The sequence below is a fragment of the Fopius arisanus genome, unplaced genomic scaffold (assembly GCF_000806365.1).
Source record: "Fopius arisanus strain USDA-PBARC FA_bdor unplaced genomic scaffold, ASM80636v1 scaffold00042, whole genome shotgun sequence".
NCBI classification, from domain to species: Eukaryota; Metazoa; Arthropoda; class Insecta; order Hymenoptera; family Braconidae; genus Fopius; species Fopius arisanus.
In genome coordinates, this window is record NW_011887781.1 from 913,124 (window position 1) to 933,830 (window position 20,707).

Here is a 20,707-nt window from a genome sequence, read left to right on the forward strand (position 1 = left end):
ACATTGCAATTGCAAGCTCATCAGGTTACTTCAGGTACTCTGCACATTCATCCTCATAACCAAATATCAACCACATATCACATTTCATGTTAGCACATCATCCTCCTATTGTAAAAAGGGAAAATACACTTATTGATTATAGTGATGACGCGATGCTGGATCACGCCACATCTCCCACTCGTCGGAAATCGAATAATGCCATTGGTCCTGACAAAGTAAGGAAGCCGTTTGATTGCCGTGACTCAGTTTAAAGTCTATTGCGATAAAAAAATTATCAATGACTGATAGTGTTGAATTTTCAATGTACATCACCATTGCAAAACATTTATTAATGACATTCGTCAGCTTCGTTTATCCAAAGGAAACTCATGGAAACTGATTGAATTGCAAAAAATAAAAAATTGATTCTAAGTTATGGAATGAACGAGAATAAAAGAGAATGAAGAGAAAATATTTGGTTTGAAAATTGAAAAGGAACAATATTAAAAAAAATAATGGACAAAGAGTGGAGAAGTAGATATTGTCGCAGAATGATTGTTGTTGGTATAGGAGAGGCATAAGCCATAACCAGCAGAACCAGCAGACGAGGAGACGAGCAGTAGGAGGACTCCGCCACTCCCGGATACTGCGAGTGATCAGTGGTGCATTGAGTGCAGCGGAGAGGACGTATTAAACGTATATTGCGTCAAACTCCACTTACAATAATCCACACCTACAATTAAAAAAACAAATAAAAGCGAAAAAAAAGCGAGACATCGATTTAAAATATTTGAGTATAATTGATGAATTAAATTATGTGGAATGAAGAGTATTGAGAAAGAGGATAAGGAACGAGCTATATAATTGGCGTGCATCGTGCATCGTGCATCGTGCATGTGTACAGGAAACACGTGGTTGTATTCTGAGGCTTTCGCGCAGTGTCGACGCGTCTTCTTCAAAAGTAGATATATATTCATATGCAGCCAGTCCAGACAGTATCTCAATGTCTCCACGTACATCCACATTATGGTACACGGCTAAATAACAAAAATAGAGCGAAATTGAGATGAAACACTGAGTGGGTAGAGACGTGTATTGGAATATTATGCAATCTGGAGTCGTCATTAATCCGGTATTTATTGTTAATTAAATAATTGGAGATTTTTTGTGGAACTTAGTGTCGCGAGTAATAGTAAGGAGTGGAGATATCCTTAATCGCGAATTATCACGTGGGTCTGGGAAAACGCGGAGATTGAGCGATTGCGCTTGGCACATAACCTGACAATCGAGCAACATTTGTTTGTGAGGTATTTTTTTCAGTCATAAGACTCATTCTCCTCATCCTCCGCCCTGGGAGTCAAAGTACAAATACTAGATAGACTATAATTAGTCGAGTGAACTATAATTACCTTGACATTATCTTTGGTTTATTACCCTGGGTGAATAATACATAATTTACTTTTTTCATCGCCAAATTAGTCAGCTGTATTCGTAATTAGGAGAATTTTAGAGCAGGTGAATTGACCAGTTGAGGAATCGTTTGCATTACCGGTAAGTCATCACAATAATTAATCCTTTATTACTCATCTCTTATGTCTTATCTGTGAGAAATAAACAAGGATATTCCTCGGATTGAAATAATGGTGGAGGTATTGTCCTGTAATTCTCAACAAATGCCCCCATCTTGGCTGTCTGACTGATTGCGTGGGTTTGAATTCTATTTTCGCTTGTTATGAGGTAATCATCTCACCTCACGATAACTATAAATTGCAGGGCTTGACCCAATTGAAATTATCAGGGCTTGACAAGGTTTTTCATTTTTTCTCCACCATCCTGCGAATAAACGACACCGGTATGTCACATTTAAGGATCACACCAGCCACTAACTCATCTTTCCACAGTTGAATGTTAAATCGATGACAAATTGGTGAACCTAGGTCAATGAGTCAGTTGCGGTGTCAATTGAGGATTATTCTCCGGACGACACAAAGTGACAACATTCCCATAAAAATTGATCTCTTCGCCTTCACTCTCTGCATGGATCCATCACAATACCATCATTAAATTCTTTGACCCAATTAATCCTACCTCAATGATTTCCCGCTAAATTGAGTAATTTTATGGTCAAATACAATGTGCAACAGATGATTTGTCAATGAAAAATAGATGCACATAATCCATAACACCCTTTGTACCCTAGCAGGGTACAAAGATTAACTCGGTGAAATATCATGGTGGAAGTGTCACGTAGGAGGGATGAGTAGGATAATAAACGCACAAGCGGGAAAGTAATGCCAGTTGACCGTTGGTCTGCATGTAATGTTTAAAATTATTCGTCCTCCCCTCGTTCGCTTGTCCCTTGGCTCATTTCCGCTCCCCTTCAACAGTCTTTATAGGAGATGCAATGAATTGTAATTAAAATCATACCGTATCATCATAAATATGATTTTTTATGATTTACGAGTAATTAATGCTGTGGGATGCACAAAAAAATATGACAACTTAAATAATTTTCTACATTGACATTAGTGCAACGTATGGATATCATTATCGAGGGCTGCAAACTGTTTAGTCACACTATATGGTGGAGTCCAAAGTTCAGTGCCGAGACTTGTCATACACTTGCTGAAAACCACGTGCAACTCATCAACGCCAACATTTCAAATCTCAATTTCTTATTTTTTAATTATTTCTCTCATTGAATTTTTCTTCATTTCCCCAAAAATCATCATAAAAATCTCATAGGTATGGCATTCTATCGATGTATAATCTCCTCTTCTCACCGAATCAAAATTCAAGTCACTGAATTCGCCAAATTATTATGTAATACGGGTCGTCTCACCTTTCTCCAAAATAATTATCTTTCACGTTGATAAAATGTGGGAGTTTCCTCTTGACTCAATACAATTCATATAGAAATGTGAATCAAACAATTTGTTCATCATCTGGTGATAAAATTGTGTCGACTGGATTGATCACAGTACCGCCTCGCTCTATATATCATGTAAATATAGACTTATAGCAGTCCAGAGAGTTACAATGGAATTCTCGAACGTGCAACATGTGCGGCGAACGCAATACTCTTTCCATCATTTAAATCATCAAGTTGAAGCTTCACGCGTGATTTTTTTATGAGCGACTCTATCTTGTATTTTATGTAATAAGATACAAGGAAAAAATCCAATTTACCTTGATTCTCAGGAAAATAAGACGGCTAATTTGAGAACAACTTTAATCACTTGTTTCGATATATAAATATTTTTTCCGATGATAAATACTTGATTTCACAATTGAGATGGATTGCGGCATTTATCATCAGGCGAAGGCCATTAATCAGTGGATACCGGGATCATCTATGTTTTTTCTTACAGAGAGAATCACGAAACATTTGGTGAAGTGTCAAAAAATCCAGAGGTTACCACCAAAATTGTGAAAGAATATTTTTTTTAACAAGGCAAGGTTGAATAGACCTGTTCATCATGATTGTCGAAGAAAAACTGTGAGTCGCTCGTGTGTCGCAACAATTTATTGTATAATTATGAAAACTGTAGTTTTTTTAAAAAAACAATGTGTAGAGCATGATTTGAAATTAATTGTCTGCTTTGCACGATTTTTTAGCTGAAAAATAACATTATGTTCTTTTACTAGTATTTTATGGACTTTACGTAGTCATGAGTTGCCGAGTAACATTCTTGTTTTTTTTTTTTGTTTCATCCTGATGATGTTAAATGGATAGGTCAACTGGGCGCGTCAATGCATTTTCCGCATCGGGGGATGTCGGTCAATTCGATTGATTCTTAATATTATGTAGAAAAAACTGACCGTCCTATCGAATACACGAAAGCTGCTTCTCAATCACATAAAATTTCATTTTGCAGCTACGACCAAAGCTCAATGTTCAACAGATATTTTCGTCTTTCCGTACTTCAAAGGTCAAAACAACCAGTTGTACAGACATTAACCGATCATCCTATCACGATCTTTGATTATTATTAATCGTTATGAAATGATTATAGCCAATAGCATCAAAGTCTGCCGATGGAATAATTAAACATTGCCCACCGTTAAATTATCTTTCTTCCTCTCGTCCCCCTCAAACGATAAGATGGTGCATTATTGTAATGAAGACTTACAATTAATGAGAAAAAATCGAATAAAATTAAATAAAATACGACTCAAAGAAAAAAAATACGTTATTTAAATTGAAAAAATGATGCACACGTTATGATCATGTGCCAAAAAATGGTGATTAATTGAATGAGACAATGGCAATACATACATTTGATATCTGTCATATATCCTCAAATTGCTGCAAGATCAAACTGGACCAAAGTCCGCGCACGATAACAAGCTATGATTATTTTCCCTCATACGATCTCACCTATGCCTAGTTGACTACTAGAAACGAAAATCAGTCACCGCATTGACCGCGGCCGTGAGAGGATCGTTTTTTAATTCCTAAAACATTTGACTTAGTAATAATCTGGAAACAACACGGATTACGCGGAACACTGTTAAGTTGATACTGTTATTTCCTCCGTCTTCGTCTTTGGCACGATGTCTGATCAAAGTGGAAAAGAGGATTTAATTTTTAGAAGAGCTCGCTCCAGGTAATAAAATAAATGGCTCTGAAGAAATAATCATTCACTCCGTACGTTGATGTTGACAATTTTCGGTAATGGGTGCATTCATTTGCTATCGGCAATTTGTTATTGAAATTAATAAAGCTTCAGCATGTCATCAAATATTAACAACTACACAATATCGACAAATCGCGGAGTCATGCAGTGTAGGTGAATGCTCTTGAGAACAAATGCTACTAATTCTGCTTGAATAGAATCTTTTAATTAGCAATTGGCCACTTTACACTATTTCGACCTAGCATACATGCTAATTATATACACAAGCTCTTTCTCACTTGTCTGCCAATTTCTTTGTCGACATTTATCTGAAGAGGATGAGTGAAGCTTGCTAAATAAACTTTTGATGCATTTGCTTTATCAATTATACCACATTGTTGAGGAATTAATTTTTCTACTAATGACATTTAACCAGTATAATTGTATAATCCATGTATGCTGCATTGAGAGTTACATAATTGGATAACAACTGATCAAAATATTCAACATTATTTTAATCTTCTCTGCTGTGTTAGTAATGCGTTTATTAGTATGAAGTAAATGTTATTATTAATGGGATGACATTGGAAGAGTCCAAGCAGTAATTGCACATGATTAGAGTAGCATAAATAATGTTGATTTTATTTAGTTTGGAATAGTCATAACATCAATTTAATTAATCATTGAATAGTTGATAAATAATACTGATGCTGTTCACAGTGAAATGGAGGGTTTTTGGATGAGTGGGGCAATCACAGCGATAAAGGCCCTGTCTTATGTCTATGATTTCTTAACATTTCCCGTGTATTTAATTCTCCAACGTCCTTGGGAAAAGAGGAAATTGTCAAGGAGAGTTAAGGCAAGGGTAATCGCTAAGGACGACAACTCAATAACATATAGGAATACCGATGATCCGTCACCAATACACATTAAACTCGAGCGTCAAAATATCGATACACTTGAGAAAGTTTTACGATACGCAGTGGAAACTCACCGAGGAAAAAAATGCCTGGGTACGAGACAAATTCTCGCTGAAGAGAACGAAGTCCAACCCAATGGTCGAGTATTTAAAAAGGTTTGTAATACAAACGGGTTTTCATTGGCAATTCAATGTCAAGGCTTGACTATAATTAATTTGTTGTCTCTATTATAGTACAAAATGGGTGAATACAAGTGGAAAAGTTATACAGAAGTTGAGAGATTGGCGGCATCATTCGGTCGTGGTTTGAGGGAACTCGGTATGACCAAGAAGAAGAACATTGTTATATTCGCCGAAACAAGGGCAGAATGGATGATTGCAGCACATGCATGTTTCAAACAGGATCTATCCGTTGTCACTATTTATGCTACACTCAGTGACGAAGCTATTGCACATGGGATTAATGAAACTGAAGTTGATACTGTTATAACGAGCCACGAATTACTCCCGAAATTCAAGAATTTACTGGCCATGATACCCGCTGTGAAGAATCTTATTTACATGGAGGATCAATTGGTAGCATGTGATACTCATGGATTTAAAGATAATGTCGTTATCATGCCATTCTCGGATGTTGTTAAGAGAGGAAACACATCGACTGTTGAATGTGTTCCACCCAAAGCAGAGAATATTGCCATAATAATGTACACCTCGGGCTCAACAGGAATTCCAAAAGGTGTACTGTTGTCTCACAAGAACATGGTGTCGACTCTTAAGGCATTCTGCAGTGCTGTTAGAACCCATGATGAAGATATATTTTTTGGATTTTTGCCTCTTGCTCATGTGTTTGAACTGCTAGCTGAGAGTGTGGCTATATTAGCTGGAGTTCCAATTGGCTACAGTTCACCATTGACAATGATTGATTCGAGCAGTAAAATAATGAGAGGATGTAAAGGTGATGCAGCTGTTCTCAAACCAACATGTATGACCGCTGTACCTCTGATTCTTGATCGAATTTCAAAGGGGATTAATGAAAAAGTTAAAAAATCTGGAGCACTGAGTCAAGCAATTTTCAATTTCGCCTATCAGTACAAACTCAAGTGGACGAGGAGGGGCTACGATACACCTCTCTTCGATCGATTAATTTTTGGCTCAGCGAGACAAGTACTTGGTGGTAATATTCGACTTATTCTGTCTGGAGGTGCTCCACTCACACCGGAGACCCATACTCAGGTGAGAATTTGTTTGTGTGTCGCTGTAATACAGGGCTATGGCCTCACTGAAACGTGCTCATCGTCAACTGTTATGGATTATTACGACAGAAGTACTGGCCGAGTTGGTGCACCAGTTATTGGTTGTGATATTAGACTGGAAAATTGGGAGGAAGCTAGTTATAGAGTTACTGATAGCCCATATCCAAGGGGCGAAATTATTATTGGTGGGGACAATGTTTCTCAGGGATATTATAAAATACCTGAAAAGACTAAAGAAGATTTCTTCTTCGAAGACGGAAAACAGTGGTTCAGGAGTGGAGATATTGGTGAGGTACATCCCGATGGTTGCATTAAAATTATTGATCGTAAAAAAGACTTGGTTAAACTACAATTTGGCGAATACGTTTCTCTCGGTAAAGTTGAGGCTGAATTAAAAACTTGTCCGTTAGTTGAAAATATTTGTGTATATGGTGATCCACACAAAACCTACACAGTTGCACTTGTTGTACCAAATCCTCGACTCCTCGAGGAAATAGCTGTTAACCTTGGCATTACCAATGCCAGTCTGGAAGAGCTCTGTGAAAATCCAGCCATGGAGAAAGCCGTTCTACAAGAGTTACTCGAGCAATCTAAGAAATCCCATCTGCAAAGGTTTGAAATGCCAGGGGCTGTCAAGTTGTGCTCAGAGCAGTGGTCACCAGATATGGGTCTCGTTACAGCAGCTTTCAAGCTCAAGAGGAAAGCAGTCCAAGAGCGCTATCAACACGAGATTAATCGAATGTATGCATCGTGATGTTCAGCCAGATGCCTTAAATGCACCAATAAAACTTCCAGTGACACGCGAAGAAAATCTTAAGGCCAAACTTGGCGTGCGCTATTGCCACAATTTATGGCACAACCAAAGCTCAGATTATTTTTCGGTCAGTTTTCGTACTTGTAGCATTCACATTTTTTTTCTTTCTTTCAACGGACAAATAGAATGTGCACAGGTGGAGGCAATCCGATAAAACGTAACCGGCAAAAATATTTCTGCTGGTTATCAGACCTAATCTTAATTTCCAGTTTTTTTTTTATCAAGTATCAAGAAACTCAAATGTCGGGTAATGATGAACGAAGAACATAATAATTTTTTTCAAAGACTTATCCTCAGTTGAATTGAATACAAAAGCACACAAGGATTAATTCAGTTTGTTTTTCCTACTTTTTATTAATCCTGTATCAAACTTCCACAATTGTTATACTCATGTTGAGAATAAAACTATTCATTTTATCGGTATAAATAATATCACGTTGCTCCCAATAGAGTCGAATACAAATCATACACTATATATTTTTGATCGAGCTTTTGAATTCTATCATCAAATAGAATTCATTTATTTTTTTAATAATATCACAGTCCCTGGAGCAGTCGCGGTAACAGTAATTGTTGCATATTCGTTTTGTTTAATGGATTTGCTGTGTTTACAATGAAATGGAAGGAAAAATGTTGATTAAATTCAATAATTGTTGATGTCGCAATACTTTATAAGGTTTCCCAGCTTTTTAGATATAACGAAAAATGGTGCAAGACAATTGATCATTCAAAACAATTGTCAACATTTTTTTTTTCCTACTTATTACAATTGTTTACAATTGATTTTTTCTTCTTTAATTTTTTAACAGATTTTGATGCATTCTCGCACAAATTTCGCACAAGTTAAATTGTCCGCGTACAATAAATTAGTAGTTCCATAAAATACAAGGTTTCGGTGGTTCAGAAAAATTTTCATTTGTTTGAAGAATTTTTCGATACTCGAAGAGTACCATTGATACATTTTAGTTTACCCTCTTACAAGTTGAAATTGCCTAATGCATGTGATTTTGAATGTGTACGAGTCGGTCTTACAAATATGGCATATGATTGTTACTTCAACTTTACTGAATGAACGAGTGAATGAGAAAAGTGGGTAATTTTAATTCGGAAAGTACAAACTCATTTCTCAGGGTGAGGAAATCATGGGAAATGAGAAGTTTATGCCAATTTCCTGGAGACCCCGCAACAGCATTCTCTTGGTTATTCATCAGTAATCATAATTCATGAAAAACTAGAAATTAAACAAATGTAAAAATGTCAGTTTTGTTCTTACAAGCGATGTAAATCTGTGTAAACTTGAAGAAAAAAAAGCAAATACAAATCATCCAGTACCTAAATGTAAGTGAAGTCCACGTGTAATTTAGCATTTAGTTGTGATAAAAAAAAATAACTAAAATATATCAATGAATCGATTTTGATCATTTTGATCATTTTCTTGCTGTATGAAAAACAATTAAAATTTATTCTCTTTTGTTATGGATTGATATAGGAGAAGAGACTTATGTGAATTGGTACTAAATATATTTATTAAGAAATGTTGTATATTAAATTGAACATAATGAAAAAGAATGAATATCAAATAATAAATGTACAGAGTGTAAAAAAGAATAAAAAAATTTATAGATATCACTGATTCATTATAATGATTAATCATTAGGTATACTGATATTTAGAGATTTATATGGTTTTTTGTTTGAAGTAATCGTCTCGAAATGTTTCATTCATGAATTTTCCTATTTTCGTACGCATCCACACCGGTGGTATCAAAGTGAAAATATTTTGAATTCCATGTGCCCAGTATCCTGTGCTAGTATCTATTTTTCCGAGGGTTTCAACGGCACTCCTTGCGTAAGTGGTTGCATCTGGAACGAATGCACTGGATACCTAAACAACATAGAGAATAAAATTTACTCATCGCCTGTTTCACAATAATTGAGAAAAACGTTTCTTTTCCAATTTCCCGTTACACGTTCTACTCTAAACAACAGATGAAATTTTATTTTACTGAATTTCATGGGAATTTCACCTGCAATCGATCGCTGAATGCATTCATTTTTGTGTTAACAAACAACGGAGTGAGATGTTGAATGGTAATACCGAATTCTTCATACTCAGCCCTGAGGGCCTCGGAAAAACTTTTCAGATATACTTTGGTGGCAGCATAAACTGTCATGAGAGGTAGTGGCTGCAACTCCGAGCCTGATGAGACATTGACAATAGCGCCTTTCCCACGTTTTTTCATCCCTGGGATCACTAGTCTTGTCATTAAAGTTGATGCTCCCACGTTTACGTTTATTATGTCCCAAAGTTCATCTTCAGGGACATCCCCGACGACCATTGGATATGAATACTGTTTTCCAACATTATTAACTAAAAAAAAACAGCGTCATTAAAACCGTCCGATCACTGGAATTCAATAAAATACGAACGAAATTACCTAAAATTCCAATCGGCACATCTTTCAATTCACATTCAATTCCCTTAAAAACTTGTTGTCCTTTACTAAAATCTGCAGTTATGATTTTCACTTGAATTTGATTATTAACACTAAGAATCTCTTCCCTGGTTTTCTCAAGCCTCTCCAATGTCCTGCTGATTAATATGAGATTGATACCTCGTGAGGCAAGTTCTCTGGCATATGCCTTTCCGATTCCATCAGTAGATCCAGTCACAACTGCCGAAAATCACGATAGATTAATAATAAATATAAAGCCTAATTGATCAACAGAATTGCTGTATAATTACCCGCCCATTCTCCGAATTTGGATTTTAGATCGACTGGTACTGGATTTATTATAGGAACAAGAACTTCCCAGAGGGCACGTGAAACTCTGCTAAAGGGATCTAATAGCGCCCACAATACAAGAACAGCAACTAGCAGCCAAAATCCTATCGCTAGCAGCATTTTTTCTAAAAAACAGAGTCATTTGTTGTCTTGAGTATAGTTTACGTAAAAATCATCACGACCATTAAAAGATTGAAGATAAAATCTTAACCAGTTAAACATCTATTGAAAAACTTGATAAAAAAAAATAATTAATCTGTTGGAGGAAAATACAATCGAGTGATTCGTAAGCAATCCGCACTGATAAATGCTAAACACTTTGCAACATTTGCTAATTGCAATGAATTATTTAGTTGATCATTCCTTATAGCGTGTTTCTCCTAATATTGATCGACGAGGACTGTCGATCGTGCTAAACAGTACATAACTGACTGCCAGTGCCTGTCTCAGGCACCGAAGGTAAAACACTTTCTCTGGCTGACAACCTGCCGGGTTGCCATGTATTTTGCAACAAATGCAGTTCTACTGCCCTCACCGATCATCCTCATCATATTCAATCAATATTATTTATATTCAACTCGCCACTTAATTTTCCGAAATCAACAAAACGTCATACCCCAGCTTTTCCACTCTCATCAATTTTCATTTTTACTTCCGCCAGGTAGTTTAGGTCATCCCAGCCTGTGTCATTTAACCCATATAAATGACTATAATTCATCACGAATAATTACGAAATATAATTGAAGTCGTGTCCCAAGTGCGGCATTGCGTTGCCGCATGTACGTAATAACAAACAAAAAAAGGAAATCAAACAAAGTACAAATTCATGATTCAACCTTGGTAGATGCCCGTGAGCTAAATAAACCGGTCCTGCGAATAATTAAAAATGAGCAAATATAAAATTCGCAACTTTTTCCAATCAGCTGAAATTCTATTTGAATATTATTCAATCTCTTCGGAAATATTGTGAATTATCACAGTCATGAGTTTTTCATGGAATTAATTTTAGTGAGTTGTTTTTGTCGTTTCGAATCAATGGAATGAGTGCGGTATTCATCTCCGTTACATCTCTTTGGGTTCGAGGCAAATTATAAGCCATAAGGATAGCTGGGAGCTAAACCAGTGAGAAAGAGAACGGGGGAAAGAGAATGTCGGAGGGAGGTAAACGGGAACGCGTGCTACCACTTCCTCGGCTCGTTTTCTTCAATGTCCGATGTGTGTTTCGACTATACATTCATGTTTTGATGGTAGTCGGTCCAATCGTGCTTCATCGTATGACGTCATTGGATTCTCGTTATTTCGAAGAAAAAAGAAGAAAGAAAATTGGATGATAATTGAGAATTGAGACAGTGTCGTGTCATACTATTGGCAACTTGTGCACGAATTGCTGGAATTATCCTGCGAATGGATCAATGGCCAGTGGTGAGTGATTAAAAAGGTGCAATCAATGGAATGACGAAGCAAAAACACAGATCAATACCGATCAATACAAATCAATACCGATCATAATAATTTGATTTTAGATTTTTTAAACATTTTGCACAAACTGGTCATTTATTTGGAGAACAGGTGTGATATATTGACAGGATGGAATGTTGATTTCAGATTAGTTTGCAGAAACCGAGGGAAATCAATGAGTGGAAGGGTGAAGTATCATGCCAGGATGGAGAAGAGCAGTACTGAAGATGACTGTTTGGACTTGTGTGTTGGTGGAATTGTTTGTAATGGGGGATATCAGCTTATTAGGTGACATTCCTCGACGAAAATCACCTGATTTGGTACTCGGTGCAAATGCACTCACTAGATCAGTGTTGATCGATCGCCAGGAAAGATTGCAGCACAACTGTGAGGAGATACTGAGGATGGAGGCTCCTGACCTGGGCAATTTCGAACCCAAAGACTTTAATAATATTCTAGTGGACGAAGTCCACGAGTTACTTTACTGTTATGTACCAAAAGTAAAGATTAACGATAATTAACGTTTATTTACCTCTATGGTGAATCCATGGATGCATTAATTGAAGAAAATTTGACATTGATTGCTCGATAGGTGGCCTGCACAAATTGGAAACGCGTTCTGATGATAGCAACAGGTAAATGGTCTGGAAATGAGCCTCTGGATATACCAGCCAACTTGACCCATGCTCCTGGCACTTTTCTACGTTTGAGTAATTTTACCACATCCGAAATTGAATACAGATTGGCCACTTACGACACACTTATTGCAGTAAGACATCCCATGGAACGATTGCTGTCAGCTTATAGAAATAAACTCGAAGCACGTGATCAGACTAGTTCGAAGTACTTTCAAACTCGTTTTGGAAGAAAAATTGTCAAGGTATGATAAATACACATTATTTTTTATCTTGTTCTCCAATCCAATCGTTTTTTAGAAATTTTTTAGCAGTCGTCTTATAAATTCTCGTTGATCTTAATTGTTTGTTTTCTTATTCCTTCTGCAGAAGTACAGAAAAAATGCCACCAAGGAGTCATTGAGCAAAGGTGATGATGTGACTTTTGGAGAATTTGTTGATTTCATCACTGCCGATGACAATAAAACGACTAATGAACACTGGAGGCCAATAAGCGAATTGTGTTTGCCATGTATAATTAATTACAATCTCATTAGTAAATATGAGACTTTAGTGGAAGACGCTACGGAGGTGCTCGAAAGCATTGGAGCGGGACACATAAGGTAATCAATGAAATTCATCATCGAATTTTCTTTTGATAATTACCTTATTTCATTTGTGGTATTTCAGTTTTCCAACGAAACCAAAAGACCGAGAGCCAACGGACAAAAAATTGCAACAATACTATTCAGGGCTTTCATTCAAACAGATTAGAAAACTAATTGAATTTTATAGGATAGACTTGAAACTCTTTGATTACTCGATGGAAGATGTCCTGGGATTTTCCCTTGCGTAACAGATCTAGCGTAAGGTGGTGCGTCTCCTTTTTCCAAATATCATTTGTCCATATTAACAATTTATTTCTGGTAAATCTGTTGGTCTCACAAATATTTTCGTTGTGCAACGTCAAAATAGGTTAAAAAAAAAACGTACGTTGGTGTCGCCAGGAGGAAATGCTGTGATTATGCAATTCTCATAAAAAGAAGTTTTCATCGTGATCAATGAATTATTCTTCTATGCTCATGTGCCAAGTTTATTTTATGCAATATAATTTTAAATGTCAACAGTTTGGTGTCCTCTCAGGTACATAAATAAACCTAATTATTCAAGAAAAACAATCGCAATGAAATAAATACCATGTCTTCGATTTTTATGATCCAGCTTTACTTGGGTTGCAGAAAAAAACATTGCAATTACATAAAATAAATTCAATGAGGTGCTGATATCCTATTATTAGTAATAATAAACAAACATTCACAGGAATAACATAACAACAATGGAGATTTTCTCATTATTTACTGTGTCGTTTGATTAATTTTATGTGATTTCTCGTTCAAGGTCTTCTCTTGCAGTGGGTGCAATGATTTCATTGTTGCTAATGCTTCCTCAACACGGTCTTTCTTTATTTTCACCTTCTCCGATAGTTTACGGAATTGACCTTGCTGATGATTAACACATTGTTTCTCTTTCACGAAAAAACCGTCCTGCATATGTTTAGGAAGCGGAAAAATGTTCAAAAAAAATGCCACCATTTTTTGGAAGGCTGGAAAGAGAATTAAAAAAAAACGAACAGAAATTAACCAGTAAATTATTACAGATTGATTTCAGATATCAATCAAGCTAGATGATAATAAAATTTTCTACCTACGATTGTAACATTGTATTCTCCTGGTTTTTTCTAATTGACGATCGATTTCTTTAATTTCTTTCGTCAATTGTTCGTATTCAACTTTAGCACTGCCATAAGAGACCTTGGGTTGTTGCTCCGACACTTCCACAGCAAAAACATTTATTAAAATCGTCAAACCCACAATAAATGATATTATTTCGGTCTTCATCATTTTCACTTCAACCACTGCAATACCCGGATTTGTTTTTTTTTCTTCTTTTATGGATGGCGATCCTGCGGATCCCAGAACGGAGTTTTAAATAAATTCTTATCATCAAACTATCATAAAAAATGCAGTAAATAATGCACAAGGATTTCTGGAACATTTTTGTAATCCTTTTGTTTCCGCGCCTAATGAGAAATTGCGTAGTAGATCTTTCCTGCAAATCTAAACATTTTGAAGATGAAAAGGACTTTTCATAACAAGTACAATTCGCTTAATATAGAAAGGAATTAAATAATTCACCGAAGATTTCTCAATTCCCCACAAAATTCAAGAGAAAGAGAAATCAATTGGAAATTTCCAGAGGCTGTAAGAACACAATAAGGATTGAATGCTTACAAAAACAATTTACAAGATAATTCAATCCTTCTTATTATTATAAATAAAATGTATTTTATTTGACTTCCGCACAGAAAAAGTAATTCTGAAAAAACAATTGTTAAATTTATCTAATAGAAACATTCCAAGGTTCAACATAAATTTTTATTTCTGGATAATCTAGCGAGGAAATGGATTGCTGCTGGATTGGTGGATTGTCGACTTGTTGGGGTGTATAATATATCGACCAAAAGAAGAAAATAGATATCTCAAAATATCTCGAATGAGCGTAAGTGGTGAGAAGATCTCATAAACGGATAAAGACGAAAAATCAAAAGAGGGCGGGAATATAATTATCTAGAAGTGCCACCTACCGAGGATATCTAATATAACCTTGTAGGAGTGTTCACTCTGTGTTCGACTTTTCCTCGCAATAAGTAATTAACAATTCCCTGGCATCACTGGCATCACTGCTGATGCTATATTGTTGTCTCCAAAACGTCTCCAACAGCTCCAACAACTATCTCCTATCCTGTGTTAGCATTAAAATGAAGCATAACAAGTGGTGAAATAATAATCAATTGATAGAACAAAATGTTAAACCAAGCAGTCGTTGAAGCACTCTATTCTGCCACATATATTGAGAATTACCTCGATTGCGTTGAAAATCTTCCAAACGACATTCAGCGATATGTATCTCGTTTACGTGAGCTTGATGCCACATGTCAGAGTAAGCCTGATAATTCATAAAATATTGCAATCTCAAGAGCAAAGACCTCGACGAGATACCCGGTGCATCGTGTGATAACCTAACAACGTCCATTGGAGAATAAATATTGATATTATTGCTTGCAGCCTATCTCCGAGATGTTGATCAACAGCAGGAGCTACTGAAAATCGATACCGATATAACATTACGTCGACGAGCCCTGTTGCGAGTCCAACAATCCCTCATAGCAGCTCAGGAAATTGGTGACGAGAAACTCCAAATTGTCCAACAGATTCAGGACCTCATTGAGAATAAATCTCGGCAATTAGACCTAGATTACCGTAATTTAGGTAATAATTAATGATAATGTGATTAACTGATGGTGATTGGAGACATGAGTCTCGTGACATTGATGAGTATGCATTGGTTTTTTTGTTCGTTTTAGATTTTGGCAAGGAACAGGAGAATAATGATACGAATCGGGAATCTGCCACAACGACGAATTCCACAGCGACAGCTAATTCTAATAACGTAGAACGCCAGCCCAAACGTGCGAGGAGAACTCGTACAGACAATCTAACAGACTCGAGTGGACTTGATATGATGGTAATGTCAGAGAATCGCTCCACTGGTTTATCAAATACAAGCAATGGTAATCAAAAGAAAACGACCGCAGCAGCAGCTGGCAAGAAAAAGAAGCGAAAATCCCGTCAAGGCAATCAACAGAATCAGCAGCGAGAGGACACACCGCCACCCATTGATGACGATATTCAGGTCGACCCGGATGAACCAACTTATTGCCTGTGCGATCAAATATCCTATGGCGAGATGATTCTCTGTGACAACGATCTCTGTCCAATCGAGTGGTTCCACTTCTCCTGCGTTTCATTGAGCACAAAGCCCAAAGGTAAATGGTTCTGTCCGAAATGTCGAGGCGATAGACCAAATGTTATGAAACCCAAGGCACAATTTTTGAAAGAGCTCGAGCGTTACAATAAAGAGAAGGAGGAAAAATCGTAGCAGGGGCAGAATGAACTAAATGAAAATGGATAATAATAACAGTAACAACAACAGCAACAACAATGATAATAATTGATTAATCAGAGTCCATTCCATACTACACCTACAGACGACATTATTCAAACTCTCATTCAAACGTACTTCACAATAATAGTTGAATAATTATTGTGCGATTAGAAATAGTCTAACAAGATGGGTAAAAATTGTTTCCTCTAATCATCTAGTTGTCACACAGCCTCACAGTGACAGTATTATTTTATATCGAATATATGTAAAGTTCAAGGAAGAGGTTTTCATATGATATTTAAAATATCTCAATTGTAGATAAGCATTACATGTATTTTAACAAATTCATCATCAATTAATTAACATACTAGGATTTATTTTTGTTTTTTATTCATTCAATAAAGATGTTGCCTTAATTTCCTAATGAAATGCAATTTCAAATTTATTCCTTCACTCTGTATATAATGAAAAACGAAAAAATTAAGTTTGTTACATTCTCTTTCATAATCCATTATTTTATTTCCAACTTTTATTTTAATCTATTATTGTGTATAATTATCTCATTAAGTCACTTCAAACTCTCTATATTATATATTTCAAGTTATATCTCGATTCTAGGCGTCACGAAATAAGTGAATACACAAAATTAATATCATAATATACTTAAATGTTATCATCACATGAGTTTTAATGACAGGACAGAGGATTAATAATGTTGAGACTCCTCCGCATCAGAAGCTAATTTGGGAACAGTGTGTGTTCATTTAATTGTGTTTTCCTGCTGTTTTTATAATAATGTAGTACGTGTCGACGAGCGTCTAGAACAAATTACTCATTACTTTTACGTATTAATTTTCACAATCCTTCCTTTTTCTTTTATTCATAATTTATAACAATAGTATTTTGATAATGCATTTGTCAATCATCGGGTTGGATCATGGGTATGTGATAATGGGATTGAAAGCGTCTGGATAACTCCAGTGATGGAGTACGGAGCATTTGCCAGATGAGACTAATGTCAACGGGCATCGTCAACATGACTTTCCTGAAAATTTAGCCAAGACTGCTCGACAACCGTGGCAACACGTTTCTCGTACTCCCTTTTATTCTCTTGGTACAACTGCGCTGCCAGTGAATTCGCCGGTGAATTTGGATTTGGTTCGTCCAATAACGACTGAAACATGTGAATTATTTGCAATTCAGAGGAAACAAGCGAAAATAAAAAAATCATCTTTTCCATTATGGTACGTGTATATATTTATTTATATATTTATAAGTGAATTTAGATGTGATACCAAGGGACACTATGGAATCCGAGGTATAAAGGATCTGTGCTCGCCACTCGTACAAATTATTCTTCTCTAGGAAAATTCATAATTTGCCATAAAGAAGAAAATACGAAAGAACAACAGAAAATTAATTAGACAATGATTATTTTATTGTACCCTAGAATTTAATAATTACTAATTGTCTCGTGTTATTTGTTTTTCCTCGTTTCGCATTATCCGTTGAAATTGAAATAAATAAATAGACAATTTTCTGTGACAGTTAATCGTATAAGGTGGTAAAAATTTAGTTGCTAATTTTGCAATGAATGCCAGTTTATAGAGCGTTGATGTCTGATTATTCCAATGCCTTTATTATTTTCTTTTTTTTTTCTTTCTCACTCTTTTTTTTTCATGTATTATTCCATTCTCATTAATTGATTTAGGGAGTGACGTGCTAAGCGGTTAGCGTTAACTCCGTGGTAAGGCTCGACAATTGTTTCCACAAATGATGTAGTACGTTGATGGCGGATGTTGACGCGATGATACCAAATTAATCAGCAACTAATCCACAAAACTTTGCTCGACACAAGCCTTCACTCGTTTCTCGTACTCGCGTCGGTTCTCTTTATACAGTTGGGCAGCCATTGAGTTGGCAGGTGAGTTCGGATTCGGATCACTTAACAGCGACTGCAATCACACAAGTCAATAATGTCAATTACCAATTTATTTATCATTCTGTTTTTCGGCTAACTTAACTTTGGGTTATGATGAAATCATAGACAGATCATTTGGCACTGTTCAATGCTTTTCTATTTCTTCTACTTCGTCTATTTCTTCTCCCCGTTAACCATCAATTAGTCATCAAAATTAACCACAAAATGATAAATAAAATATTAAAAATATGAAAAGTGACTTGATAAGAGACTTTACTGAATTGCAACCGCTGTTAAGGCGATAACTGATGTTTCGTCAGTTATTGATGACAAATTTTTTCATCAAATAATTTCAAGAGTTGCAAGCTCTTACAATAAATACGATGAATAAAAGAAACGATTAGTTAATGATTAGTCAGCGAGTGAGAGAGAAAGTGAAATATATAAATTACCTGAATTGATGTGAGTATAGCAGAGACATCGTAAGTTGGACTCCAACGATTTTGCAGGATGTCAAGACAGATGCCACCATCGGCGTAAACATTTGGATGAAACATTTTGCTAACGAATCGAACTGTGGGTGGTTTATTCGGATACTCTTCTGTGAACTCTATGGTAAGCTTAAAGGTGCCGTCCTCGAAGGGTGTGTCGTGAGGTCTACGAGGACCGAAAAATAATTATCATCAATCAGATAATCAAATTTACTTTCAAGATGCCCATTGCTCCACCAGTGACAATAGACTATTCAAAGTATCAACATCTCTCGCTTACCCAAAAATAACGGCATTCCATATCATGATATTATTGTCAGTCGGAGCACCGGAGACACCAGTTGGTGGATCCTCTTGTAATCTACCAATTGAAAAAATATGATATTCAATAATTGCCTGACAAATAAACCGAGATTTCTATTTGATGTGAGTGCAACACGAATACATGACTCATGTAATCAACTCACGAAATTAGAGTGACAGCGTTATGCTCCATTTTAGCTCTTCTTAGATTTTTTTTATTTTCGGTCCATCAGCCACTGTCACTCCAATTATCGATCGTTTCATTAAGAAAATGACATTTAATATTCCACAAGTGAAAGAGAGTAAGCACCAAAGTATGAGTATTAAATAGACAAGTATAAATAAAATGGGATGATGTTATACTTGAAAAGCTAATAATAACAGCTTGACATGGCATGTCGATTATGAGGCTGAGGATGACGTTGGAGAAGGTGCCGAGAGAAATGGCAAACGTATTGAGTGAATGTGTTCACTTTCTCTGAGTTACAATGTGGATTCATGAACCTCGTTGTCGCGTCTCAACTCCCCCCACCGTTCCATTACTATACTCATTTGGATATATCACCGAGTACATACTGAGTACCTTTACCTTTTAAAATCCCTCATGAGTCTTCGCCTTGCTGGTGTAGACATTTCGGTGTTTTCCCTCTGATGTACCAAACGTCACTTGAATAAAAAAGAAATTTATTCCCGATGACCTCCAAGACAACTAATACACGTCTGCACTTCAGTCTATCCTCTTTATCTCTCTCTCACTCTCCCGTTGGTTATATGCCCCCGAACAGCCAGTCCTCGATATCACGAAAATAACAAACTTTCCTTCAATTTGTTATCAATAGTAAATCAAATGCAATGATCACTTTTTCACAGAGTATAATATTAGAGTACGTGTCAGCACTCAGAATAGTGATGTGAAACTGGATTTTTTTTCCTATCTTTTTTTTTTAATTTTTACTTGGCTAGCTGCGTATGAAAAATCTCACCTCCACGGGGCCTTTTGTCAGCACCGAAGGCCGCCCTCTTTGCACAATACCGTTACCCGTACTCCAAACTTATCAACTTCCGTATTTAATGTGAAATAGAAGGGCAAATAAATAAAATGAGAATAGTTAATACAATAGGATATTGGTTGTTGTTGGTTGTTGGTATGGGTGGATATTTGGTAGTGGGATCTTTGTTCTTCTTGACTCCCACACCCGTAAGACCAACTGAGATGTGAGATGTGAAAATGCGAGAATGCGTATTATGACGTTGTACGTGCTCGAGTTGAGGCCACTACACACTCATACACATTCACTATCGCATGTACAACGAAAATTTACTTCTTGTCGTTTGCCCGTACACTAGCATGACAAAACTCCTGCCAAACCGATCTATGTATCTACCTATGAGCGTAAGGAGAAACCAGCTGAGTACAAAACTATAAACACCACAGATTGGAATCAATGAGGCCTTTTTTACCCCTTACTCACGTCACCTCGATTTTACCCAATCAAATGACTCTATCATAATCCATAGCGATCGCAGCCATTGAGACTACGGAGCC

General features: G+C 36.3%; 6 protein-coding genes across 22 annotated transcripts; 3 read left to right on the forward strand and 3 right to left on the reverse strand.

The window, feature by feature from the left end:
• Positions 1 to 705: 705 nt before the first annotated feature.
• Acsl (Acyl-CoA synthetase long-chain) lies at positions 706 to 8,815 on the forward strand. Of its 7 annotated transcripts, none has more exons than XM_011305390.1 (5): positions 706 to 1,286; positions 1,459 to 1,530; positions 3,351 to 3,478; positions 5,319 to 5,673; positions 5,752 to 8,815. In XM_011305390.1, the coding sequence occupies exons 3-5, from the start codon at positions 3,459 to 3,461 to the stop codon at positions 7,522 to 7,524; spliced, it is 2,148 nt and encodes a 715-aa protein (XP_011303692.1). In that variant the 5' UTR covers positions 706 to 1,286; positions 1,459 to 1,530; positions 3,351 to 3,458; the 3' UTR covers positions 7,525 to 8,815. The 7 variants fall into 7 exon arrangements, with proteins under 7 accessions (XP_011303692.1, XP_011303693.1, XP_011303691.1 ...); XM_011305391.1 differs by having other exon boundaries at positions 706 to 1,111; XM_011305389.1 differs by having other exon boundaries at positions 706 to 1,530.
• Positions 8,368 to 13,167, reverse strand: LOC105266901 (inactive hydroxysteroid dehydrogenase-like protein 1). 4 transcript variants are annotated; one of them, XM_011305387.1, is made up of 5 exons: positions 13,108 to 13,167; positions 10,330 to 10,494; positions 10,022 to 10,258; positions 9,611 to 9,954; positions 8,368 to 9,468 (listed from the first exon to the last, which is right to left on the reverse strand). In XM_011305387.1, the coding sequence occupies exons 2-5, from the start codon at positions 10,487 to 10,489 to the stop codon at positions 9,262 to 9,264; spliced, it is 948 nt and encodes a 315-aa protein (XP_011303689.1). In that variant the 5' UTR covers positions 10,490 to 10,494; positions 13,108 to 13,167; the 3' UTR covers positions 8,368 to 9,261. The 4 variants fall into 4 exon arrangements, with proteins under 4 accessions (XP_011303689.1, XP_011303686.1, XP_011303688.1 ...); XM_011305384.1 differs by lacking the exon at positions 13,108 to 13,167 and adding an exon at positions 12,360 to 12,439; XM_011305386.1 differs by lacking the exon at positions 13,108 to 13,167 and adding an exon at positions 10,643 to 10,823.
• LOC105266900 (carbohydrate sulfotransferase 11) lies at positions 11,574 to 13,748 on the forward strand. Of its 4 annotated transcripts, none has more exons than XM_011305381.1 (6): positions 11,574 to 11,791; positions 11,975 to 12,327; positions 12,420 to 12,537; positions 12,598 to 12,707; positions 12,832 to 13,064; positions 13,132 to 13,748. In XM_011305381.1, the coding sequence occupies exons 2-6, from the start codon at positions 12,025 to 12,027 to the stop codon at positions 13,295 to 13,297; spliced, it is 930 nt and encodes a 309-aa protein (XP_011303683.1). In that variant the 5' UTR covers positions 11,574 to 11,791; positions 11,975 to 12,024; the 3' UTR covers positions 13,298 to 13,748. The 4 variants fall into 4 exon arrangements, with proteins under 4 accessions (XP_011303683.1, XP_011303685.1, XP_011303682.1 ...); XM_011305383.1 differs by having other exon boundaries at positions 12,420 to 12,462; XM_011305380.1 differs by having other exon boundaries at positions 11,575 to 11,791; positions 12,420 to 12,707; positions 13,132 to 13,315; positions 13,417 to 13,748.
• LOC105266899 (uncharacterized) lies at positions 13,644 to 14,404 on the reverse strand. The gene is made up of 2 exons (XM_011305378.1): positions 14,150 to 14,404; positions 13,644 to 14,044 (listed from the first exon to the last, which is right to left on the reverse strand). Exons 1-2 carry the CDS (start codon positions 14,340 to 14,342, stop codon positions 13,797 to 13,799), a joined length of 441 nt encoding a protein of 146 aa, XP_011303680.1. The 5' UTR covers positions 14,343 to 14,404; the 3' UTR covers positions 13,644 to 13,796.
• Positions 14,405 to 15,102: 698 nt separating this feature from the next.
• Positions 15,103 to 16,874, forward strand: LOC105266904 (inhibitor of growth protein 1). Its single transcript, XM_011305395.1, has 3 exons — positions 15,103 to 15,441; positions 15,567 to 15,770; positions 15,866 to 16,874. The coding sequence occupies exons 1-3, from the start codon at positions 15,306 to 15,308 to the stop codon at positions 16,438 to 16,440; spliced, it is 915 nt and encodes a 304-aa protein (XP_011303697.1). The 5' UTR covers positions 15,103 to 15,305; the 3' UTR covers positions 16,441 to 16,874.
• A 140-nt stretch (positions 16,875 to 17,014) lies between these two features.
• Positions 17,015 to 20,590, reverse strand: Ubc6 (ubiquitin conjugating enzyme 6). Of its 5 annotated transcripts, none has more exons than XM_011305400.1 (5): positions 20,145 to 20,590; positions 19,751 to 19,827; positions 19,139 to 19,219; positions 18,820 to 19,024; positions 17,015 to 17,620 (listed from the first exon to the last, which is right to left on the reverse strand). In XM_011305400.1, exons 2-5 carry the CDS (start codon positions 19,792 to 19,794, stop codon positions 17,465 to 17,467), a joined length of 486 nt encoding a protein of 161 aa, XP_011303702.1. In that variant the 5' UTR covers positions 19,795 to 19,827; positions 20,145 to 20,590; the 3' UTR covers positions 17,015 to 17,464. The 5 variants fall into 5 exon arrangements, with proteins under 5 accessions (XP_011303702.1, XP_011303701.1, XP_011303700.1 ...); XM_011305399.1 differs by having other exon boundaries at positions 19,751 to 19,952; positions 20,145 to 20,588; XM_011305398.1 differs by having other exon boundaries at positions 19,751 to 19,980; positions 20,145 to 20,588.
• Positions 20,591 to 20,707: the final 117 nt, after the last annotated feature.